The following is a 27,468-nucleotide window of genomic DNA, read 5'->3' as shown; positions in this document are numbered from 1 at the left end:
TTGTTTGCCTTAAATTTCTAACTCTATGCTATGTTTTTTGTCCTTGTGCAATCTTTATTGGGCAGAGTTTAAAAGCCGCCCAACTGGTGGATATTGAGCTCTCCCCTGTCAGTGCTCTGAGAATGACCATAGCTGAGGTATATGGGGTGTGGGTCAAGGGCGGGAGGGATGGGAAGTGTGGGTTTGCATGTTAATGAAGGGTGGGACCTGGTGTTGGGATGAAAATTACATATATACATGTATAAGAGGCCCCTGATGCACCAGCTGTGTTTTCTCTTATAAATTAAGAATTTCCTTCCCTGTTTATAGTGAAGAAATTGAGCTTCTCATGTTTCATCTTGTGTGAAGCACCTTAATTTTCTTCAACAGGTGTGCTGGAGAGAACCTTAGAGCTAATCTTGTCTTTATTTAAGGGGAAACTGTAGCCTAGTAAGGGAGACTTGTCCAGAGTCATATGGTAAATTAATGACACATTACTGTTATGATTGCAATAGTAATGTTTTTTCTGCTGTGCTATTCTGTCTTCTAAGAAGAAATGTTCAGGACTTGGGAAGCGATTAGTTTTTTCATAATGCAAAAAGATAAATGCATATGATTTTAAAAAATCATTCCAGACCTTCAGTCATTTAAAAAGTCTTTTTTTTTTTTTTAAAGACAGGGTCTTACTCTGTCACCCAGGCTGAAGTGCAATGGCATCATCACGGCTCACTGCAGCCTCAACCTCCTGGGCTCAAACAGTCCTCCCACCTCAGCTTCCCGAGTAACTGGGACTACAGCTAATTTTTATTTTATTTTATTTTTATTTTATTTTTGGTAGAGAGGGGATGTCACCATGTTGCTTAGGCTGGCCTTGAACTCATGGGCTCAAAAGATCTTCCTGCCTCAGCCAGACATTTATTATTGTCTGGCTCTGATTATAATCATCCTAGTGGATATGAAATAGTATCTCATGGTTCTGGTTTGCATTTCCCTAATGACTAATGATGTTGAGTATCTTCATGAGTGTATTAGCCACTCATATATCTTCTTTGGTAAAATGTCTATTCAAACCTTGTTTCTATTTTTTTATTGGATTGTGTCTACTTGTTATGAATTAGATCTTGAAGATGAATTGCAGTTTACTCTGCAAAGAGGGAGAAACAACATGCCAGGAAGCGAAAACAAAAATTGAAAAGAATAAAAATAATAGGTGACATTTGTTGAACATTTATTTCATGCTAGACATTTTTCTAATGGCATTACCTGTATTAATTTATTTTATCTTCACAACAACCCTATATTGTAGGTGCTATTTTTAATCCTTCTTTTACAGTTGAGGCAACTAAAGTTAAGAAATCTGGCTGGGTGCAGAGGCTCACGCCTGTAATCCCAACACTTTGGGAGGCCAAGGTGGGTGCATTGCTTGAGCCCAGGAGTTCGAGACCAGCCTGGGCAACACGGCAAAACCCTTTCTCTGAAAAAAAAATAATAATAATAATACAGAAAACTAGCTGGGCATGGTAGCACACACCTGTAGTCCCAGCTACTCAGGAAGCTGAAGTGGGAGGATCACTTGAGCCCGGGAGGTGGAGGTTGCAATGAGCCGTGATCACGCCACTGCATTACATCCTGGGTGACAGAGCAAGACCCTGTCTCAAAAAAAAAAAAAAAAAAAAAAAGAAAGAAAGAAAAGCAGTTTGCTTTGCTCAAGGTCACTCAGCTAACAAGCATTAGAGCCAGAAAAGTTTGAAAGTACATGACTATACCTGAAATAGCAAGTAGACTTGGTGATGAAAGTGGGATGCAACCAGGTGTTATTTTTGAGTTTTATATATGGTGGTAAATGAAGAACTATATACTCAGGTAAGATAGTAATAGGATGAGATCCATTGCAGGGGCAGGACAGTATTGTTCTTTTATTTTGAATTTTATAGTTTGAATTAGGAATTTTGAACTTCTTATGGGTGTAACACATTTATTTTTCATTTACTAAGCAGACACATATACTTTGCATATGCCCTTGCCTTACAGACAAGAGAATTCAGCAAATATTTTATCTAAATTTACGTAAGATGTAGTTAGGAAAGTTATAGGACTTTTAAAGTTACCACTGTGATAAAATGTAACTCTTATTTTCTTCTGATGATTTTCATAAACTGTCTTAAAGTTTTTTAAAACTTTTTAATATAACCCATTTCAAACTACACTGTTTTCCCTACAAAAGTCCAAGACACCCAACTGAATATGTATAGTCACAGTATTATTATAGTAATTTAATTAGGGCATTTTTGGGTAGAATTTTAGTATTAACCAAAAGATGACTACAAGTGACAGTGACCAATGGCAAGCTTTGTCTTATGTAGTAACTTAATAGCTGTCTCATGGTTAATGCTGAAGGATTTTCTTATCTATATTTCCATAAGAGAGTTACTGATTTCTAAAGTGTTCTTTCTTTATATCTTCAATTATCATTTCTCAGATGATACCAGAAAGCCAGAGCTCTTTCTAGAAAAAGTAAAATATATCTTTTTTTGCTGAAATGACTTTTTAATGCAGAATTTTTCTGAGGAGGATATGGAATGTGCCTTTAAATCCTCCTGTCTATAATAAGAATATTCTGTGAGAGAGAATTGACAAACACATTTATTAGGATCTCAATGTTAGAGTCATTCAGCTGACACATGGATCACGCTGGGGTTAGTGATTCATACAGGTGGTGTACAATGGAGAAAACATGGGTTTGGGTGTCTAAACTAGCAGTTTATTTACATATATTTACCTTTTGTGATTCAGCTTCCTCACGTGTAAAATGACAACAGTTGTCCCTTGGTTTCCATGGGGGATTGATTCTAGGAACCTCTTTGTGTACCAAAATTCACAGATGTTCAAGTCCCCTATATAAAATGATGTAATATTTGCATATAACCTATGCACATCCTTCATATATTGTAGATCATCACTAGATTATAATCCCTAATACAATGTAAATGCTATGCTAATAATGGTCCTATTACATTGTTTAGGAAATAAGAAAAGGAAAAAAAATCTGTACATGTTCAGTACAGACACAACTATCTTTTTTTGTTGTTTTTGCTCTTTTTAAAAAATATTTTTGACCCACAGTTGGTTGAATCCACAGATACAGAACCCACAGATATGGAAGGACAACTATACCTTATTTGTTTGAAAATTAAATAGGATACTAAGCATTTGACTCAATGCCTGGCACATTGAGTCAGAATAGATGTTGACTGACTTCTTAAAATCTTTCCACAGGACGGCCGGGCATGGTGGCTCACGCCTGTAATCCCAGCACTTTGGGAGGCTGAGATGGGCAGATCACGAGGTCAGGAGATCGAGACCATCTTGACTAATGTGGTGAAACCCTGTCTCTACTAAAAATACAAAAATTAGCCAGGCGTGGTGGCGGGCGCCTGTAGTCCCAGCTACTCGGGAGGCTGAGGCAGGAGAATGGCGTGAACCTGGGACGTGGAGCTTGCAGTGAGCTGAGATCGCGCCACTGCACTCCAGCCTGGGCGGCAGAGTGAGACTCCATCTCAAACAAAACAAAACAAAACAAAAATCCACAGGGCAAGCATATTTCTTTTTTTTTTTTTTGAATATTTTCCCCCTAATTGCTATAGGAAATACCAAATATCAAATATAGAAGACATTACAAATCTTGAAATACTTGCAATACTTTTGCAGTCATGATCCCTAGCTCTCAACTCCCTCATTGGATTGATCACTAAAAGTCCCTTGGGACTTTTGTTCTCCTACTTATTCCACAAAGAGGATCTCATCAATGGCCTTCTTGGCAGTTTGTACATCTGAAAGGCAATCTGTTTGGAATAATTTTAAGTACATCACTTGTACTTTTCAACATCTCTGCCCTACATACATCTCAGTGACCTATCCTTTCATTACCAGAACTAGTGATGAGTGCCATTAGGGGCATTTTCTCACATCCTGTGAAAAATGACAAAGCGAAGCTGGGATGGGAAATAATATGGGAAACATGCATGTGCACAAAACTTAGATAAGTATGATCTATACAGGCAGGAAAAACACGGAAACTTTCTCAGGTTTCCCAGTCGGCATGAGAATACCCTTTCCCCTTTACCTTCTTCGAACAGCAAATAACAAGATCTTCACAGATCATGATAGCAAAAAGCTGACACTAAATTTCTGATGGATGATCTTTCCCTGTTATTCTAGATGCTATTTCTGATATTTAATTCTGCCTTCTATAGATTAACAATTATAGTAAGTAAAATGTCCACTTGCTGTAGTTGAGGATTTTTACACATTAAAGTTTTACATAAGGGGAGTGATTTATGCATCTATTAAAAATAAATATTTGGCAAAAATTTCCCTTGTCTATAAAAGTCTACATGGGGTTAATATACTGTGCAGGAAATGTACCTGAAAATTCTCTTTGTTGTGGGTGGCTCTTTCTGCTTGTAGAAATTTTGTATTGCATATAGCGTTGTCTCATAAATGTGAAAAAGGCTGTGATAGAATTTGTGGGATGTCCTCCTATTGAGTAAATAGGTACCATCCTCTTACACATATGCTTGGCACAGTATCCAAAAATGAGAGGCTTTGACTAAAGACATGAGTGTTGCGTTTTAGAATTAGCAATACTGACAGTTAAGTGTTCATAGTGATTGTCCTAATTTCTTCAGCGTTTCACAAAAGGCTTTTTGTAAAAAGTCCGCTATCTATGTGATAGGCCCTCTACTGGTTTAGTCACCTTTCTCCTGATCTGGTTCCTTGTCTAACCATCCAGAGTAACTAGATCTTTGCATAGATGCATTAGTTATGTGCTGACAGTAGGAGCCTGGAAGTTCCCCTATCTAGCTCGTGATTATAGCTCTTAAAGCAAAATCTCTGTGAGAGCTACCAAAATAAAGGCATACTCTTTATAAGGCTGTTCCATCTAACCATGCCTCTAGGTATGTTCTAGAAAGTGTTAGACACAAGGTTTTTATGCCGTTTTTGTTTTACTTTCATGTCATTACTCAGGAACATATTTTTTGCTAAGGTTTGCCTTTGGTACTCTTAACCCAAGACAAAAGAATAGCTCCTTTCAGAGTTCTCATCATTTCTTCACCCCAGCCTTAATGGGTATATTCCTTTTCCCCAGGTGTCCAGAGTTTTCCAGAATTGTCCCAAGGCTCAGTCCACACCAGTTCTTCTCCAGTGTGCTCTCCTGAGAGACCAGGCACACTCAACAATTATCTAGATGAGTTCCCACTTCTTTCCAAGTGAAGGTTCTGCTATCCTAGCATAGTCAGAATAAATTAAATTATGTCTCTAAAGAGGCACTGTTCCACTCCTCTTCAAGGTGTGTGGCATATTTGAAATATGTGACTTAAAAGTCTACAGTCTCTTACCAAAAGCCTTGGGCCAAATACATGTCAAAATTCAGAATTTTCCAGATTTTAGAAAAGTGACCCATACACCATACATTGCATAAAACCCTGAGCAATGTATGAGGAAGTACCTGTGATCAACATAGTATTTTTGCAGTGAAACATATGAATATTTTCATTCATATATGTATATATGAAAGAAAAAAACTATAAATAACCTCTTACTAGTTTAAATCACATTTTGGCTCAAGTGAGTTTTGGCTCCAAGCTTACCAAAAAATACTTATTCTTTTTCAGAGCATTTTGAATTTCAGAATTGTGGGATTGTGAACCTGTACAAACGTGTAGTTGGAATACAGAGATCCAGATGCTTTTTACTTGAAGAAGTCCTTTTGAGAACAAATAATTAACTTTATTGAAATAATTAAACATATATTAATATACTTCATAAAGAATAAGATGGATCCAATATTTAACTCAATATATTAATATATATCTTTTGAGAAGCTCTGTCACCCAGGCTGGAGGGCACAATCATAGCTCCTGGCAGCCTTGATCTCTTGGGCTCAAACAATCCTCCTGCCTCAGCCTCCCATAGATAGGACTACAGTTATGTGCTAATTTTTTTTTAAGAGCTCAGGTCTAGCTATGTTGCCCAGGCTGGTCTCAAACTCCTGGCCTCAAGCAGTTTTTCTGCCTTGGCCTACCAGAGCACTGGGATTGTAAGTGTGAGCTACTGTGCCCAGCCCCAATATATTTCTTGTCTCTCAGTAAACTGAAAAATGTAAGTAGTACAAATTCCCTGAATGAGGGTTAACTAGAATGTTATGCCATTGGCCTAACAACCCCAACACTATCTTTTTTTGAAATGGGTTGGAATGCTAGTATTTTACTGTTAGTGATTTTTATTCATCATACATGACCATCTCTTTTTCTCTCCTTGAAATGGTTATATTTTAGTTACAGAGTTTAAAAACTGATTGTTTTCTTCCGTGAAGTCAGCTTTTCTATCCCTGCTCACTCTGCTCAGGTATCTGAGCCTTCTATGCTTTTGTATTAACCTTAAAATAAACCGAAATCATATCTTGAGAGAGCATCTAAGGACAAAATAGTTAAGATGACTTAAAGACTAATATATCAAGAATATTGGAATGCTGATTTCCTTAATTTAGTTCTTCAAAGTTATTTAATAACGTTATGAATGTTGAAAAGACTTTATTGTAATATTTTATTCTAAAGGGACTAGAGATTTTTTTTTTTTTTTTTTTTTTTTTTTTTTTGGAGACAGAGTCTCCCTCTGTAGCCCAGGCTGGAGTGCAGTGCCACGATCTTGGCTCACTGCAACCTCTGGCGCCACCATGCCTAGCTAATTTTTGTATCAAATACATTTTTAAAAGATAAAGAAAAAATGTTGGGCTGGGCATAGTGGCTCATGCCTGTAATCCCAGCACTTTGGAAGGTCAAGGCAGTAGGATCATTTGAGGCCAGGAGTTTGAGACGGCCTAGGCAACATAGTGAGATCTCATCTCTACTAAAAATCAAAAAAATTATCTGAGTGTGATGGCATATGCTGTGGTCTCAGCTACTTGGGATGCTGAGGTAGGAGGATTGCTTGAGCTCAGGAGGTCAAGGCTGCAGTGAGCCATGATTGCACCACTGCACTCCAGCCTGGGCAATAGAGTGAGACCCTGTCTTCCAAAGAAAAGAAAAATGTTAAAAGAATGATCTAGGCCAGGCGTGGTGGCTCATGCCTGTAATCCCAGCATTTTGGGAGGCCAAGGACAGGTGGATCACTTGAGGACAGGAGTTTGAGACCACCCTGGCCAACATAGCGAAACCCCCATCTCTACTAAAAATACAAAAAATTAGCTGGGTATGGTGGTACATGCCTGTAATCCCAGTTACTCCGGAGGCTGAGGAACGAGAATCTCTTGAACCCGAGAGACAGAGGTTGCAGTGAGCTAAAATCATGCCACTGCACTCCAGTCTGGGTGACAGAGCGAGACTCTGTCTAAAAAATTAAAAATAAAAATAAAAATAAATTTGCCAGCATTTTAAAAAGAAGCAGTCATTACGGTTTCTTTGTTAGAATCGACCACTGCTAATATCACTGTCTTAAAAAAAAATTACCGGCCACGCACGGTGGCTCACACCTGTAATCCAAGCACTTTGGGAGGCTGAGGCGGGTGGATCATGAGGTCAAGAGATCGAGACCATCCTGGCCAATATGGTGAAACCCCGTCTCTACTAAAAATACAAAAAATTAGTTGGGCATGGTGGCACATGCCTGTAGTCCCAGCTACCTGGGAGGCTGAGGCAGGAGGATCACTTGAACCCAGGAGGTGGAGGTTGCACTGAGCCGAGATCGTGCCACTGCACTCCAGCCTGGCCAATGGAGTGAGACTCCGTCTCAAAAAACAAAAAACAAAACAAACAAAAACATAATTATCTATACTAGATCCTGATTTATATTGATCTTTGATAGTGAAGGTGGTATTGGAACATTTTTCTGTGTATTGTTTAATAGCCTGGGCTGTATTCACCTTGTACGAAATTCTCAGTTGTCAAGACCTGTGTCTCAGGAGCTTTCACATGTATTCCATAGCTTGATTTCAGAAGTCATGAAAAGGATAAATTAATTTGAATTTTAGTTTTGTGTCATTCCCCATCCAAAGGATCTCAAAGCCACATCTTCCAATCAGTGGCATTAGTTACCTATCCTGATCATTGGACTACCAAGTCTTAGTAGACACATAAAAAAAAAGGGAAAAGCTCTATCTTGAGCACAGTGAATACTCAATAAGAAGATATAAATTCTGTAGGGCAAATTGGGTTATGGCCCATCTGCAGCCAGCACACAATTTAAACCCCTTTACCTATTCCTAAAATGCTGCTCGGTAACAAAAATTAAATGTCTCTATCAGTTGCCTCCTTTCTCATCTAGCTACTCCCTACAAATTCATTCTCTTTGAGATCTGCCTTAATCTTTCAATATATCTTCAATCTTTGTTTTGGATTCATTGTTTAGGCTATTAAGAACCTAGGAATTATCTGGATTTTCTTAAGAACAGTAATAAGGAAATTTTTGTTTCAAGTAATTTTCAATTGGGTCTTTATTTATACTATACCAGAATGTTTAAAATATGACCTCATTATTTTAACCCCAGTATGGAGATAGGTGACATTTTCACTAGTTTTCAGATGTAGCTACGACTCAGATAATTAACATGCCCAAGATCATAAAGCTATTCATGTCCTTTGCCCACTTTTTGATGGATCATTCTCAGTAAACTATTGCAAGAACAAAAAACCAAACACCGCATATTCTCACTCATAGGTGGGAATTGAACAATGAGAACACATGGACACAGGAAGGGGAACATCACACTCTGGGGACTGTTGTGGGGTGGGGGGAGGGGGGAGGGATAGCATTGGGAGATATACCTAATGCTAGATGACGAGTTAGTGGGTGCAGCGCACCAGCATGGCACATGTATACATATGTAACTAACCTGCACATTGCGCACATGTACCCTAAAACCTAAAGTATAATAATAATAAATAAATAAATAAATAAAAAGAAAAATTCTAAAAAATAAAAATAAAAATAAATAAGTTAATTAATTAATTAATTTTTTAAAAAGATCATAAAGCTAGTAGTGCCATAAAATGGCATACAATGGATTCAAACTAAGTCTATCTGACTCAAAAACCCATTCTTGGACTCTTCAGAATTTATCTTTCTACTTTTACAGATCACATTCCTCTGACTTTTGTATATTTCATTTGTATCTATGTCCAGAGTTTAACATTTTAATGTTCCTGACTTTGAGAACAGATGTAGGTTTGAATGCCCAGATTCATTTGCAAAGCAAAATATAATAATAAAGTTCATTCCCAAATTTCTGATAACTGAAAAAATGAATTAGAATGTAAAATATGAATGTAAAGATGGTTAAGTTTGAATATTGATTATTTTGCTCTATTTCAATTTATTTGTCATTGTTATAATCTAGCTTTAGCTGAAATGTCTGTAGAGAACAAAAATTTTTAAACCCTGCCTCATCACAATTCCCCCAACCAAAATACTAATTTTTAAAATCCAGTTTATCAATTTCTACTTACTCTATCAATTTTGAGCTATGAGGCCTTGCAAAAGAATTACTAGGCCAGGTGTAGTGGCTCATCCCTGTAATTTCAACACTTTGGAAGGCCGGGGTGGGAGGATTACTTGAGCCAGGGAGTTCAAGATGAGCCAGGGCAACATAGTGAGACCTTATCTCTAGAAGGAAAAAAAAATTAGCTTAGCATTGTGACACACACCTGTAGTTCCAGCTACTCAGGAGGCTGAAGTGGGAGAGTCACTTGAGCCCGGAGGTTGAGGCTGCAGTGAGCTGTGATCAGAATTTCTAAAATTCTTTTCATTCTACAATTTTGCTTCTTTCTATATTAAAAGCCTCTTTGGGTAATTCATATTTTTTTAAAAAAAATTCCTAATTATCTCAATAAAGTTTGTTTTTCATGGGTCTTTAAGAATTTAGAGAGAATTAAAATAGTTTTGTGTTTAATAGCTCTGATTCTGGAATCAGTCAATTAAGGTTGTAACATTTAACATCTAGGACATCCAGGAAAAATTAACCTCTCTGAGCCTCTGTTTTCTTTTCTATAAAATGATGTGGGACCCACATCATCAGGTTGTTAAAAAAAAAAAAAATTGTATGAAGCACTTTCCATAGTACTTTGCACAATAGAAGTTAGCTATTACTATTTTTATTTTTTTATTTAGATTTTGCGGTTTGTTCTTTGTAAATCAGAATCATAGCATTTTAGAGCTAGAAGAAACCCTTGGTGATCATTTGATCTAGCACCCTTATCTTTCATATGAAGCCTGGAGAAAGGGCAAAAGCTGGCTTTTGAGGTTTGGTGGCAAGTTGATGGTGGACCTCTAACGAGTTCCGTCTGCCTTGGGGCAGGGGGAGGAGTGCAAGATTGTGTTGCTGTTATTGTATTGTTTTGTTCTTACTTCTCTTTAATGATTCTTTACTCACATTTAAACTATTAAGTTGTTTCCATTTTTATTTATGCAATGATTTTATCACCATAGGAGGTTGGCATGAATACATTTTCTTCTTTGCTTACCTTAGCTAGCTTCCTTCCCACTCGGAAAGATAAGTCCGTCACACCCAAAAAGATAAGTCTGCAGTATTAGAGATGATGCTTTTGTGTTCAGCAGTGTAAGACAAAAAGCTTATGGTCTTTAATGGTTTTATGCTCATCTTACTCTTCTGGTAACTTTCTGTGACGTTAAGACATTGCTTCCAGCAGTAGTGCAGCGTGCCTCATGTTTTGAGTGCTGATTAAGTGAAGGCCTTCTGATCCATCTGCAAAGCAGTAGTGGTTGCAATAAGGATAGCAATATTTTTATCTCTGTTCTCTCTTGTGTTGTAGAGCCGACAGTTAGAATCAGAAACTGGGACCACAGAGGAGCACAGTCTAAATAAGGAAGCTCGAAAATGGGCCACACGTGTGGCACGTGAGCATAAAAACATCGTTCACCAACAACGGGTAAGTATAAGAGAAAGTCCTAGTTACATTCACCTTAAGCCAAATGTCAAACAGTTTAAGGAACTGAGTTTTATTAATGTGAAAAATATCCTATATGTGTTGTTTTGTTTTGTTTGAGACAAGAGGCTTGCTCTGTCACCCAGGTTGAAGGGCAGTGGTGTGAACATGGCTTACTGCAGCTTCAACCTCTTGGGCTGAAGCAGTCCTCCCACTTCAGCCTCCCAAGTAGCTGGGACCACAGGCACATGCCACTATGCCTAGCTAATGTTTTTTAGATTTTTTGTAGAGATAGGGTCTTGCCATGTTTCCCAGGCTGGTCTCAAACTCCTTTGCTCAAGCATTATATGTGTTTTTTCTGTACTTTCTCAACACTCAGCAGTGTGCTGTCAGCTATCTACTCATGTTGGAATTTCCTTAAGCCCTCCATCAGCAATACATTAATTCACCTGTTTACCATAAAATTGCCAAAGAAAACCTGTGATAGTGTATTATGGGCAGGGGAAGAGACATATGTTGAATTAATATAGGTTTTCATCCCTCAAGACATATTTTTTAAAAGACACAATTATAGCCGGGCACGGTGGCTCACGCCTGTAATCCCAGCACTTTGGGAGGCCGAGGCGGGTAGATCACTAGGTCAGAAGATCGAGACCATCCTGGCTAACATGTGTTACGGTGAAACCCCGTCTCTATTAAAAATACAAAAAATTAGCCGAGCGTGGTGGTGGGCACCTGTAGTCCCAGCTACTCGGGAGGTTGAAGCAGGAGAATGGCATGAACCCAGGAGGCAGAGCTTGCAGTGAGCTGAGATCACGCCACTGCACTCCAGCCTGGGCGACAGCGAGACTCTGTCTCAATAAAAAGAAAAAAAAAAAGACACAATTATAGATTTTGTGAAAATATATGTTTGACTGAGTGCAGTGGCTCACGCCTGTAATCCCAGAACTTTGGGAGGCTGAGGCAGGTGGATTGCTTGAACCAGGAGTTTGAGACCAGCCTGGGCAACATGGCAAAAAACCCAGTCTCTACAAAAAATTCAAAAATTAGTCAGGCATGGTGGCGCACACCTATCTTCCCACCTATTCGGGAGGCTAAGGTTGGGGAGAATTGCTTGAGCCCGGGAGGTGGAGGTTACATTGAGGTAAGATCATGCCTCTGCACTCCAGACAGGGTGACAGAGCAAGACCCTGTCTCCAAAAAAAGAAAGAAAGAAACAAAGAAAATATATCTTGAAGACTAAACTCTAAGCACAAAGAAATCATTTGGAGTATAGTACTTTTTTTCTGTTTCATTTATTGATACCTATATCCGTCTCATTCTTTGCCTTCACATCCTACTTCTTAAAAGAATTGCCTATGCTTATTATCTATAGAATCTCACCTCCCACTTACTTTTTAGCCCATTACATTTGAGCTTTCCTGTCCTTTCCTTCCCCTGTATCACTTCATAGTCTAAGCTTATCAAAATCGCCAATGATGTCTGTGTTGCTAGCTTCAAAATGGACACTTTGATTTCTCATTTTTCTTAATCTGTCAACAATTTCATCACAATTAACAATTCCCTGTCTTAAAATGTTATCTTCTCTAGTCATCCACGATTCAACATTGTCCTGGCTTTCCTTCTGCCTTTCTGGCCATACCTAGATTTTTTCATAGGTTCCTCTTTCTCCATCCCACAATGAAATATTCAGTTTCTCAGATTTCTGTACTTGGCTGTCTTGTTTTCTTATTCTTTACCCTCATATAGGCATTCTCAGTCACTTCCATGGGTTTACTTTACCACCAAATCATAAATTAATATCTTCAACACTGGGCCTTGCTACTACTGTGTATCCATATAATCTCTTGCCTGTTTTGACATCTTCTTTTCACTATCTCACAGGTGTCTCAAATTCAATGTTCCACTTATGTAATGTTGCTTAACAAACCACCTCAAACTTAATGCCATAGGACAAGAGAGTTTTTACATTATTGCTCACTAATCGGAGTATTGGGTGGTCTCAGCTTAGCAGTTTCCTTTGGGGGGGGTCTCATGTGGCGGTAATCAGATAGTGGCTGGTCCTGGCTTCCCCACTGAAAGGACTGTCTGTAGTAAGTTTATTACTAGTAAGTCTATAATTATTTCAAAATGTTCAAAAAAAATAAATGAAAAAAATTATGGCTACTAGTCACTAAAGCCTTTTGAATTATGTAAATACTTTAATCACTTAAGGAAGATGAAAAGTAAAAAACAGTCATCATTATCGTCCCATTTTCTTTAATAGGTTCTAAATGATCTGGAGTGTCATGGAGCTGCTGTATCAGAACAAAGCCGAGCAGAGCTGGAACAGAAAATAGATGAAGCTAGAGAAAATATTCGTAAAGCAGAGGTAAGGTGGCAGCTAATTGTGGCATTTTGCCCAGGTCTAATGACACTGTCACAGCTGTGATATGCATCTTTAAAACTGAGTTTCTACACGCACTGAGATGAAGGTGATTCACCATCTTCATTCGTGTCCACAGTAGTATTTGTTGAGTACCTGCTCTGTGGAAGGCAGTACATATAACAAAAAGATGCTGTAAAGTTTACAGTCATGAAACATTAAATACAAAAGATTTAAGTCACAATGAAGATACTGATTTTAAAGTTTCTACAAGGTACATAATAAACCACAGAGATTAATGGTAGAAAAAATGATGTATATGTATCAATTTAGATATATCTCTCTCCTTATACATCGATATATATGGAGATATATATTCATGTATATATATATATTCAGAGCTTAGGAAATCTCCCCCATATGGAAGGTTCCCTGGATCCAGGGGCATGAGCTGGGCTTTTAAGAATAGGGAAGATTTGGTTAAGCAGAGATGGGAAAAAATTTATAATAGTGGATTTTAATTTTTTGTGGAGTCATGGGACCTTTGAGGGTTGTATGAAAGCTGTGAAACATTCTCTCCCATACACAAAAATGTACATTTTGTGTAGTGTTTAGAGTTCTTATGCCTGAGGCTAATACTCCCTGCTCTAGATAGGGAGAGGTTGGGATAGGAAACAGGAAAGTATTAGCAAATGAGGAAGACACAGGGTATAATTTGGTAGCTGGATATGATTAGAGTGGAGGATTTTTGTGAGGAAATGTGGTAGAAAGTAAGTAAACTTGTGGTTAGGGCCAGTTTATGGAGGACCTGTGCACACACTTTTATCTACTCAGCAGCAACTTGGTGAAGGGGTATGGAGGTAGACATTTATAAAAGACTGACACCATCCAGCCATCAAAAGATTACGTTCTTGTTAGAAAGGCATAAAGAATGCCAAAAATCACTAAGATGTAAAGCATAACTGCCGAGGAGTGGTGCATTAAGTATAGTTGAAGAACCCAGAGGCCACAGAAATCACTCTGGGAGGGATTGTTGCGGGTATAACACAGAAGAAGACTTAAGATGAATACTGGCAGATGAATAGTATTTGATTAGTCAGAGAAAAGGGGATAGCACAGACTTACGCCATGCAACTTCAGGAGGTAGAATTTGAACCAAAAGATGAAGGTAGGAAAGAAGGAGATGTGAGTTTAGTATTGGGAAATACTTTCTAATAGTCAGATCTTCCCAAAGACAGAATAAGCACTTCTGAGACATAGTGCAGCCCTATAAGTGTGTAAGAAGATTCTGGGCAAGCATCTTTCAGGGACCCAATACAAGGAATCCCTGCACTGGTTTAGGTTTAATCTAAACTAATGGTTTTCTAACACCCCCTTAGAACTCTAGAGGTTTTGAGGAAGTGCTTCAGTGGTTGTGGGGTGAAGGGAGAGGCAGTGTAGGCAAGCATAGAGAATATGAGCATGTTTTTGGCACAGCCCCATGGAAGTGATCTGAATCAGAACAGGCTTGCCATCTGCCCGTGCTGGAGAAACCCCAGTAACTCCACCTCCACTTCATTCCTATTCACAGTCTAATTGACAGCCTCCATAGTGAGGAGGGCAGGGTGTACAATGAATCGTCATTTTTCTCTTTGAATTCAGGGTCATGTCTAAACCACTATCTTAGGGTGCTGGTCGAGTAGTGTTGGCAAGCCCTCACCTACTCTAAGAAACACTGGCCTGCGGTAGAAGAGTTATTCTGTTGTTTGTTTCTCCGCACTCTAGATGAAGCCAGTTTTTCAGAGCCTTGGTGGAACAGGAGTAATTATTTTGAGACAAGTCTCAGAGATTTTCTGAGGGGTATTTCGTGTATTTTCCATTTCCAGACTCTATACGTGGTGTCACCGACTGGTACCCTAACTCCATGAAACCTCCCGCCATCCCCAGTAGTAGCAGTAGTAGGTATCAGGCACACACAGTCTTCTTTTAGGCCAAATGACCTATTGTTTCCGTAGTATGCCAAACTAGACTGTGTTTGTTAGTTTCAAACTAAAAATATGAAGTGAAATTCTCATACCACGATGTCTCACCTCTTCTAATGCAAGTATTTAAGTCTACATTCTCAAAGATAGTTTTCTTATCAAAAATGTTGAGTATAGTATGCTAAAGCCATTGTAGCAGATCCGTTTTCTCAGTTTTCAATATCTATAGCATTTAATTAATTTTACTGTTAGCATAAAATAATCTCTCACTTGGTTTCCACTTAACAGATACAAAAAATAGCCTAACTAAAATTAGCCAGCAAATATGAGGGCATATTTATTGGGGTAGTACTTACAGGATTATCATAATAAAATTTTTGGATAGACTAGACCATGAGAGTCTTCAAAGGAATTAACAATAATGGTTTCTGCACACACCCTTTTCCTTTCTTCTGCCTGTATATCATTTGCATTGGTTTTTCTTTTTCATTCGATACTTTATTTATTATAAATACCTATACAAAAGAGAGAACACTGGTTATATAAAATGTGAGTCCTCATTATTGCAAAGTTAATGACAAGAGTGACCCTGCTATTAAAACAAAATTTTTAGGCCAGGTGCAGTGGTTCATGCCTCTAATTCCATCACTTTGGGAGACTGAGGCGGGAAGATCACTTGAGCTCAGGAGTTTGAGAGCAGCCTGGGCAACAGATGAGACATTGTCTCTATTACAAATGAAAAGAAATTAGCTGGGTATGGTGACACGTGCCTGTAGTCTCAGCTACTTGGGAGGCAGAGGCTTGATCCTGGAAGGTTGGTCTGCAGTGAGCCATGGTTGGATCACTGTACTCCAGCTTGGGCAACAGAGCAAGACTCTATATATATATGTGTATATATATGATCTTTTATATATATATGATCATATATAAACTATATATGATCTTTTATATATATATGATCATATATAAACTATGATCATATAATATACACACAGCTATATATTTCTCATATATATATTTCTAATCACATTATTTCCAAATTTACATTACCTCTGGACCTGTTACTGTGAGGTTTCACTGTATTTATGCTATGTTAGCAGATCTCTTGACTAATCACTTTTATTTTTTACTGAAAATTTTCAAACATACAGAAAATATGAAGAATAAACATGTATTTCATATATAAACTATATATGATCATATATGATCATATATAAACTATATATGATCATATATGATCATATATAAACTATATATGATCATATATAAACTATATATGATCATATATAAACTATATATGATCATATATAAACTATATATGATCATATAATATACACACAGCTATATATTTCTCATATATATATTTCTAATCACATTATTTCCAAATTTACATTACCTCTGGACCTGTTACTGTGAGGTTTCACTGTATTTATGCTATGTTAGCAGATCTCTTGACTAATCACTTTTATTTTTTACTGAAAATTTTCAAACATACAGAAAATATGAAGAATAAACATGTATTTCATATATAAACTATATATGATCATATATGATCATATATAAACTATATATGATCATATATAAACCATATATGATCATATAATATACACACAGCTATATATTTCTCATATATATATTTCTAATCACATTATTTCCAGATTTACATTACCTCTGGACCTGTTACTGTGAGGTTTCACTGTATTTATGCTATGTTAGCAGATCTCTTGACTAATCACTTTTATTTTTTACTGAAAATTTTCAAACATACAGAAAATATGAAGAATAAACATGTATTTCCTAACATCTAGATTCAACTATTATATTTTGCAATACTGGCTTTATGTGTTTGTTAGATTGACCCATTAATTGTGTTCTATAAAATGGAAGTTAGGTCTTAAGGCCTGATTAGAGGCAGGTTAGTGTTTTAGGCAGAAATAGTTCATAGATGATGTGATGTTTTTCATCACATAAAGAATCGTAATATCAAGTTGTCCTGCTATTAATGATACTAAGAGTGGTCTCTTAATAAGGTGGTGTGCTACCAGATCTTTCCATGATAAAGATTCTTTCTTTCCTCTTTGCAATTACCAAGTGCTAGTCACCTCCAGTGGTGGTGAATGGGTATTTTTTTTTCTTGGGTATTATTATGACCTCATTAAAAAAAAAAATTTTTTTTTTGAGACATGGTCTCACTCTGTCACCCAGGCTGGAGTGCAGTGGCACGATCTCAACTTACTGCAGCCCGAACCTCCTGGGCTCAAGCGATTCTCCCACATCAGCCTCCCGAGTAGCTGGGACTACAGGCGCACTCCACCATGCCTGGCTAATTTTTCTATTTTTTTGTAGAGATGGGGTTTCACCATGTTGCCCAGGCTAGTCTCAAACTTGTGGGTCAAGCAATCTGCCTGCCTTGGCCTCCCAGAGTGCTGGGATTACAGGCGTGAGCCACTGCCTCCGACTTGTCAGTCTTTTTAAACTTAGCCATTTGAGTGTGTGTGTAATGGTATCTCACTGTGGTTTTGAATTGCATTTGACTACAGACTAGTGACATTAACTAACTATGCTGAGCATCTTTTTATAAGTTTTTTAGCCATTCATATATCCCCCTTAGTAAAGTATTTGTTAATATCTTTTGCCCAAATTTGGATTGGTCTTATTTCTGAGTTAATTCTTTATGTTTTCTGGATATTAGTCATTTTTTAGGTACATGTACTGCAAATATTTTTTCCAGTCTTTGGCTTACCTTTTCATTTTCTAGATTGGAAACTTAATTTTGATGAGATTAATTTATGAATTTTGGCCTTTATGATTAGTGTTTTTTGTGTTCTAAGAAATTTTTGCCTGATCAAGGTTGTGATATATCCTCTCATGTTGTCTTCTAGAAGTGTTATAGTTCAAGCTTTTCTTTGTGGACTGTGATCCTAAACATTTCTAGTTAAATTGTTGAGGTCTAGTATGAGTTAAGGGTCATGTTTGGTTTTTTTGTTGTTGTTTTGTTTTGTTTTGTTTTTTCCTATACAGATAGCCAGTTGTTCCACCATCATATTTTAAAGAGTATGCTTTTCCCATTACCTTTGCACCCGTATTGAAAACAACTAATCGTATGTGTATGAATATTTTCAATTTTATTCAGTTCCATTGGTCTGTATGTCTATACTTATGCCAGTATCACAGTCTTAATGACATTGTAAGTCTTGAAATCAGATAGTATAATTCCTCCAACACTATTCTTGTTTTAGAATTATTTGGACTGTTCTCATTGCCATCAGCTTCTACAAAAAAAGACTGCGGGCATTTTGATTGGGATTGCATTGAATCCACAAATAATTTGAGGAGAATTGACTTCTCAACAATGTTGTCTTCTAATTCATGAACATGATGTGTCTCTCTATTTATTTAGGCACTCTTTGTTTCCTTTTTTGGCTTCTTAATTTTTTATTGATACAAAATAATTGTACATATTTATGAGATGCATGTGATATTCTGATACATGCATACAGTGTATAATGATCAAATTAGAGTAATTAAGATATCTATCACCTCAGACATTTATAATTTCTTTGTATTTAGAACATTTCAAATCTTCTAGTTATTTTGAATTAATGATTAACTATAGTCACCCTGCTAAGCTATCAAACACTGGAACTTATCCCATCTATTTAACTGTTTGCTTCTTTCTATTCCCCAATCTCTCTTCTTCTCCTTCCCCGCAATCCTTCCCAGCTTCTGATAACCATCATTCTACTCTGTACTTTTTTTTTTTTTTTTGAGACGGAGTCTTGCTCTGTCACCCAGGCTGGAGTGCAGTGGCGCGCGCCACCACACCCGGCTAATTTTTTTACTTTTAATAAAGACAGGGTTTCACCATGTTGGCCAAGCTGGTCTCGAACTCCTGACCTCATGATCCACCCGCCTTGGCCTCCCAAAGTGCTGGGATTACAGGCGTGAGCCACCGCGCCTGGCCTCTGCTCTCTTTTTTTTTCTTTTTTTTTTTGTTTTCTTTTTTTTGCTGTCGCCCAGGCTGGAGTGCAGTGGCGCGATTTCGGCTCACTGCAAGCTCCTCCTCCCGGGTTCATGCCATTCTCCCGCCTCAGCCTCCCAACTAGCTGGGACTACAGGCGCCCGCCACCACGCCCAGCTAATTTTGTTTTTGTGTTTTTAGTAGAGACGGGGTTTCACCGTGTTAGCCAGGATGGTCTCAATCTCCTGACCTCATGATTCGCCCACCTTGGCCTCCCAAAGTGCTGGGATTACAGGTGTGAGCCACTGCGCCCAGCCCCGGCCTCTACTCTCTACTTCTATAATTAACATTTTTTAGCTCCCACACATGAGTGAGAACATATGATACTTGTCTTTCTGTGCCTAGCTTATTTCACTTAACATAATAACCTCCAGTTCCATTTATATTGCTGCAAATGACAGGATTTCATTCTTTTTTATGACTGAATAGCATTCCATTGTGTGTATATATCACATTTTCTTAATCCACTGATGGACACTTAGGTTGATTCCACATCTTGGCCACTGTGAATAGTGCTGTAATAAACAGGGGATGAAGGTATGACTTTGATACACTGATTGCCTTTCATTTGGATAAATATCCAAAAGAGGGATTGCTGGATCATATAGTAGTTCTATTCTTAGTCTTTTGAGAAACCTCCATGCTGTTTTCCATAATAGCTGTACTAATTTACATTCCCACCAACAGTATATAACAGTTCCCTTTTTTCTGCATCTTCGCTAGCACTTGTTATTTTTCGTCTTTTTGGTAAATAGTGATTCTAACTGGGGTAAGATCATATCTGATTTTGGTTTTCATATCTGGTTTTGATTTGCATTTTACTGATGATCAGTGATGTTCAGTATTTTTTCATATACCTGTTGGCCATTATGTCTTCTTTTGAGAAAAGTGGTTACAGATCCTGTGCCCACTTTTTAATAAGATTACATGGTATTTTGCTATTGAGTTGTTTGAGTTCCGTGTATATTCTGGATATTAGTCCCTTGTTGCATGAATAATTTGCAAGTATTTTCTTCCATTCTGTAGGTCATCTGTTAACTCTGTTGATTGTTTCCTTTGCGGCATAGAGTTTTTAATTTAATATAGTCCTATTTGTCTGGTTTTTGTTTTGTTGCCTGTGGCCTTAAAGTCTCAGCCATAAAAATCTCCCTTGATCAATGTCCAGAAGCATTTCCCCTATGTTTTCTTGTACTAGTTCTATAGTATGGGTGTTTGTTTGTTTTCTTTTTTTTTTTTTTTTTTTTTTTTTTGAGACAGGGTATCACTCTGTCACCCAGGCTGGAGTGCAGTGGCACAGTCACAGCTCACTGCAGCCTTGGCCTCCCCAGGCTCAGGTGATCCTCCCACCTGAGTTTTTGTTATTTTTAGTAAGATGGGGTTTCGCCATGTTGCCCAGGCTGGTCTCAAACTCCTGGGCTCAAGGGATCCACCCTCCTCAGCCTCCCAAAGTGCTGAGATTACGGGTGTGAGCCACTGTGCCCAGCCATAATATTGGGTTTATTTTTAAAGTCTTTAATCATTTCGAGCTGACTTTTATATATGGTGAGAGATAGGGATCTAGTTTCATTCTTTGGCAGGTGGATATTCAGTTTTCCCAGCAGCATTTATTGAAGAGGGTGTCCTTTCCCCAATGTAAATTCTTAGCACCTTTGGGAAAAATTGGTTAGCTATAAGTACATTATTTCTGGGATCTCTATTCTGTCCCATTGGTCTGTGTGTCTGTATTTGTGACAATACCATGCTGTTTTGGTTGCTAAAGTCAGGTAGTGTATTACCTCCAGCTTTATTATTTTTGCTCAGAATTGCTTTGGCTATTCAGGGACTTTTGTGGTTCCATACAAATTTTAGGATTTTTTTTTCTATTTCTGTGAAGAATGTTATTGATTTTGATAGCAATTGCACATGGATTCGTTTGTGTCCTCTTCAGTTTCTTTCATCAGTGTTTTGTAGTTTTCCTTGTAGAGATCTTTCACCTCCTTGGATAAATTTATTCCTGGGGTTGTGGTTTTTTGTTTTTTTGTTTTTGGGGTTGTTTTTTTTGTTTTGTTTTGTTTTGTTTGTCTTGTTTTGTTTTGGTTTTGGTAGCTATTGTAAACAGGACTACTTTTTTTTTTTTTTGGAGACAGAATTTCAGTCTTGTTGCCCAGGCTGGAGTGCGATGGCGCGATCTCGGCTCACAGCAAGCTCCGCCTCCTGGGTTCAACCAATTCTTCTGCCTCAGTCTCCCAAGTAGCTGGGATTACAGGCATGAGCCACTGAGCCTGGCCCATTATGCCTTGATATATGTTTTCTGTCCTCTTCTATGATTTCAATTACATGAATATTAAATCACTTGATATTATCCTACATGTCATGTGCAAAGCTCATTCCACACATTTTTATCTGGCCTTATTTTTTATCTCAGTCTCAGTTTGATGAGTTATTATTAGTGTCTATTAAAACCTATGGATATTTCTTCTATAGTGTATAAACTACTGTTAAGGCCATCTTGTGAATTTTTATTTCAAATGTTATATTTTTAGCTCTATAAGTTCTGTATGGTTCTTCTTTTATCTTCTAGTTCATTCCTATTTATCTTCATGTTTTTCTTTAAACCTCTAAGTATATTTATAACAGCAATTTTAAAGTTCCTGTCTACTCATTCCATCATCTCTGTCATTTCATTTGACTGATTTTTCTCTTGGCTCATGTTTTTCTGCTTTTCAAATACCTACTAAGTTTTTACTGAACCTAGACATAGTGACTGTTTGGTTATTAAGTTTCTAGATTCTATTTTCTTCTTATAAAGACTATTGAGTTTTGTTTTGGCTGCCAGGTCAGTTACTTGCAGATCAATTTGATCATTTTGAAGCTTGTTTTTAAGCTTTGTTTGGGTTAATGTAGAGATAAATTAGAAATTAGCCCTATACTAATGCCGTGGGTATACACCAAGTTCTCTCAACTCTGGCTGGATAGAGTTGTAATATCTTTTTTTCTTTTTTTTTTTGAGACTCAAGCCAGTCGCACAGGCTTGAGTGCAGTGGTAATGATCTCTGCTCACTGCAACCTCTGCCTCCTGGGTTCAAGCAGTTCTCCTGCCTCAGCTTCCCAAGTAGCTGGGATTACAGGTGCCTGCCACCACAACCAGCTAATTTTTTTTGTATTTTTAGTAGAGACGGGGTTTCACCATGTTGGCCAGGCTGGTCTCGAACTCCTGACCTCAGGTGATCTGCCCGCCTCGGCCTCCCAAAGTGCTGGGATTACAAGCATGAGCCACCACAGAGTTTTAATGTTTTTCAACCCTGTACAAGCTCTAGGAATTTTTCAGTTCATAGCTCTACTGTAGATATTCTTTTCTTAGTAGTTATTGTTTGCCTCTCCTCCTGGAGTTCCACCTGACATCATTTCAACTTATTATAGATTTTTATCTATTTAGTATATTATCAATTCCAGTTGTCACTTTAAGTTCCATATTATCTAAAACTGGGAGTCCATTCAACTGACTTCTGTGTACTTTTGACATTACCTGCATTAGTCCTTGAATACTTTCTTCCTAGCACAACAAGCTATCACAGTGTTCACCTTATATTTTTCCTGTCCAGACTTAGAATTAGCTGTTTCTCCAAGAAGCTCTGATTCTGTTAATAGAAAATGGTATTTAGACACTAAGGCCTGGGCTGTGAAGGTGCTTATTGTTCTAAGTGCCATTTTATTTTTTATCTTTTCTTTGTTGTTAGAGCCAGGGATAACTTTTTTTAAATCATGAGTTCATGTTGATATTTCCAATTAACATGGACAATTAGAGGGATTTTACTTATTTTTAGAGACAGGGTCTCAATATATTTCCCAGGCTGGAATGCAGTGACTATTCACACGCACAATCATAGTGTACTGTAGCCTTGAACTCCTGGACTCAAATGGTCCTCCTGCTTCAGCCTCCAAAATAGTTGTGACTACAAGTGCATGCCACTATGCCCAGCCAGAGGGATTTTATTGAACTTATTTGATTTCTTTGATTTTACATTTATTTATGTCCTTTTTGCCTCTTACACCAAAAAGTTTTATTCCTAATCATATTATCTAATATTTTATTTGCTTTATATATTTAAAAAGATTTTTTTTGAGACAAGGTCTCTGTCACTCAGGCTGGAGTGCGGTGGCACTCATTGCAGCCTCCACCTCTCAGGTTAAAGCAATCCTCCCACCTCCATTTCCCAAATAGCTGGGGCTACAGACATGTGCCATCATACCCAGCTAATTTTTGCATTTTTTGTAGAGACAGGGTTTCCCTATGTTTCTCAGGCTGGTCTTGAGCTCCTGGGCTCAGGCAGTCTGCCTGCCTCAGCCTCCAAAGTGTTGAGATTATAGACGTGAGTCACTATGCCCAGCCTGCTTTGTATATTATAGAATAATAACTGCAGTATATATTAAGCACTTTCAGAACTACATGAATATTGCTATTAATAGTAAACTATTGAAAGTTTTAGATTTCTTTATAATTCTCTTTGAATGTAGAATAAATATCTCTCTAAGAGATTTTCTGCTTCTTGTAATAGGTTACTAGCTTATATAAGACTATTTTAGATGACAATATTAATCTGGGGTAAAAATATTAAAACAAAAATTATTTAATAGAACTGGAAAATGACCCAAAGCATGTAGAACCTGGAGAGGAATTTCTCCTTGAAAGAACAGGACTATACTTAGTGATATTTCCATTATATAGCCCTGCATCTGTAAGGAGCAGCACAACCAGAATTTAAGCAGAACCTCCATCTTACTGGCCTGAAGGTGGATGTCATTTGGAACAGAGACTCTAAGGAGCTTGGCAGGAAACAATAACTGAAAGGCAAAAAAATCCAGGAGAAATTTTAGCTGTTGCTTATCACAGGAGAACAAACACTAATCATTAAAAAAACTGAAGTGGCAAAACCCCATCTCTACAAAAAATACAAAAATTAGCTGGGCATGGTGGTGCATGCCTGTAGTCCCAGCTACTCAGGAGGCTGAGGTGAGGTAGGAGGATGAGCCCTGGAGGTTGAGGCTGCACTGAGCCGTGATCGTACCACTGCACTGCAGCCTAGAAAACAAAGTCCAGACCCTGTCTAAAAAAAAAAAAAAAAAAATGAAGTGATCATATTAATGTTAGACAAAATACGTTTTAGGACAAGGAATATTAAAAAGGATAATGCATAATGATTTTTTAAAGACATTTCATCATGAATATATTACAATCCTGGATGTATATATAATAATAATGCCACAACATACATAAAGCAAAAACTGGCAGAACTGAAAGAAGAAATAGACAAATCTACAATTGTAGTAGGAGACTTCAGCATCCCTCTTTCAGTAATTGATAGAACAAGAAGATAGAAAATCAGTAAGGATATAGAAGATGAACATCATTAACCAACTTTACCTAATTGGCATTCATCGAACACTCCACTGCATATGAGTAGAATATATGTTCTTTTAAAGTACACATAGAACATTCAACAAGACCATACACTGGACCATAAACCTGTTTCAATAAGTTTAAAAGGATTGATATTATACATAGTAAGTTCTTGATTAATTAGACTTATATTACAAATCCATAATAGAAAGATGGCTAGAAAATACCCAAATATTTGGAGATTATGTTGTTCAAACACAGTAATCTGTTGCTGCCCTTGAAAACCACCCCAAACTTTATGGCAGAAACAACAGTGGTTTATTATCTGTTGCCATTCTGGGTGCTGACTATGCATTTCCTTTTATTCTTTTATTTTCTTTTGACACCATCTCACTCTGTCTCGCAGGCTGGACTGCAGTGGCACAACTCACTGCAGCCTCAACCTCGTGGCCTCAAGCAAGCCTCCCACCTCAGCCTCCCGAATAGCTGGGACTACAGGCGTGTACCACCAAACCCAGCTAATATTTTATTTTTATTTTTTATAGAGATAGGGTCTTGCTATTTTGCCCAGGCTGTCTCAAACCTCGAATTCCTGGGCTCAGCAATCCTCCCACCTCAGCCTCCCAAAATGCGGGGATCACAGGTGTCAGCCACTGTGCCAGGCCAACTAGTCATTTCTTTTGCTGGTTTTGCCTGAGATTACTCAAGCAATTACATTCAGCTAGAGGACTGGCCAGAGAGGGCTGGGCTCAGCTGTGATGGCTGGGCCTTTTCCCCATGTGGTCTTTCATCAGCATATAGATTAAACTGGACTTCCCCAGCATGATGGCAGCATATTTCAAGAAGTCAAGTCCAAATAGCACTTACTGAGGGTCCTCTGTTTCCATTAAATTGGCAAATGCCCCACTAGCCAAAGAAAATCACATGGACAAGCCCAGAATCATGGTGGGAGTGGACTACATGGATACCAGGAAGCATGATTATTTGGGAACCGTTAATATAATGGTTTACCACAGTTGGTGTGACCTTGATTAAATCATTTTTCTCATCTATAAAATGGAGTTTTAGGGCTAGGCATGGTGGCTGACACCTCTAATTCCAGCATTTTGGGAGGCCAGGGTAGGAGGGCGGAAGGATCGTTTGAGGCCAGGAGTTTGACACCAACCGAGCAGCAAAGCAAGACCCCATCTCTACAAAAAACTTTAACATTAGATGTGGTGGCATGTGCTTCTGGTCCCAACTTCTCAGGAGAAATTCAAGGTTACAGTGAGCTATTATTGCACCACTGCACTCTAGCCTGGGCAGCAGAGCGAGACTCTGTCAAATAAATAATAGCTAGCTAGCTAGCTAGCTAGCTAGATAGATAGATAGATGATAGATAGATAGATAGATAGAGTTTATAATATTGACCCCTAGAATTGTTTTGTGGATTAAATGAAATACATGATGATATAGTTCCTAGTACCTATGATAAAAGCTGTTTGGAGCTTTTTTTTAAGGTACCAAAGATGGAGTAGCAAATACTATTATCTACCATTATTGATTCTATTGTACAAGTAAAGCACTGTCCTAAGTAGTAATACATTACACACACGGTCCTTGTCCTTCGAGAAGAGATATGTTAAAGGCAAATGAATAAGTCCAAATTAGATTTACAAACTTGAAATTCAACTATAGCTTTACACTTATATGTGCTTATGTTAAATTTTGTGTTAAAATCTAGGTAATTGGCTGTGTTTATAAACCAAGATTATGTATCCTAAAAGATCTGGATTTTTAAAATATTATTTTTCAAAGCTCTACCTCTTTAAAGGTTCCAAAAATGATTTGGTCAAGTAGTATCTGGAATGCCATCAAGTTGACAGAGAGCTATACTCTGAATATTTTTAATAAGTTGGCAAATCATGAAAATTCATTTGAAAACACTAGAAAGTTCTGCTTTTAGACAATTTTTAACTTATAAGCAACTGAAATCCTAAAGAGAAGACAGCAGTGTTTAATTCTGGGACTGCAGTCTAAATCTGAGTTGGCAAATACCATGTTTATCTGTTGTTTGGTAAAATACTGACAAAATAAATCTTATAAAAACTAGATTACTTGAATAACTGCTTTGAGAAAATAGAATGTACTGAATACTTCTCTCTTTTCTGCTTCAGCAATTAAATGACTTGCATGTGTGATTTCTAAGAAAGAGCTTGTTGGTTCACTCTTTTAGAAAACAAAAATGAAAACATTTCATTGTTTTAAAATGAATACTAGAGGTCAGGCACAGTGGCTCACACCTGTAATCCCAGCATTTTGGGAGGCTGAGGCAGGAGGATCACTTGAGGCCACAAGTTCAAGACCAGCCTAGGCAACATAGTGAGACGGCTGTCTCTACAAAAAATTTTAAAAATTAGCCAGGCATGGTGGCATGCACCTGTAGTCCTAGCTACTGGGAAGGCTACAGTAGGAGGATCACTTGAGCCCAGCAGTTTGAGGCAGCAGTGAGCTATCGTCATACCACTGCATTCCAGCTTGGGCAACAGTGAGAACCTGTCTCTTAAAAAAGCAAAAACATACTAGAATGGTGCTAGGGCAAGTGGATATTCATGTGCAAAAGAATGAAGTTTGACCCTGTTAAAAGATAAACTTAGGCACATTAAATTTTTTTTTATTTGAGAAAATAGCGATAATTACTTGGGCAGCACCAGATCATATGCAGTTCAGGGTTCCACCAATGGAACACCAGAGGTATGCTTTTATAGGGTGAATTCAGAAGCAAAACAAAGCAAATATTTGATTGGTTAAAGTGGCACAGTAGAAGCCTTTTTTGGATCATTCCA

The 27,468-nt window shown here is 37.8% G+C and overlaps 1 protein-coding gene across 7 annotated transcripts in view; it reads left to right on the top strand.

Annotated features, from left to right (window-relative positions):
- Positions 1-27,468, top strand: part of FCHSD2 (FCH and double SH3 domains 2) — a 308,605-nt gene that overhangs the window by 244,389 nt on the left and 36,748 nt on the right. For all 7 annotated transcript variants that reach the window (XM_002822208.4, XM_024254856.3, XM_054526013.2 and 4 more), the window contains 2 exons: positions 10,806-10,922; positions 13,186-13,290. In XM_002822208.4, the coding sequence (XP_002822254.1) occupies positions 10,806-10,922; positions 13,186-13,290 (222 nt within the window). The remainder of the gene's footprint in view (positions 1-10,805; positions 10,923-13,185; positions 13,291-27,468) is intronic.

Source organism: Pongo abelii, chromosome 9 (genome assembly GCF_028885655.2).
Source record: "Pongo abelii isolate AG06213 chromosome 9, NHGRI_mPonAbe1-v2.0_pri, whole genome shotgun sequence".
Lineage (NCBI taxonomy): Eukaryota > Metazoa > Chordata > Mammalia > Primates > Hominidae > Pongo > Pongo abelii.
This window is presented reverse-complemented; position numbering and strand designations above follow the sequence as displayed.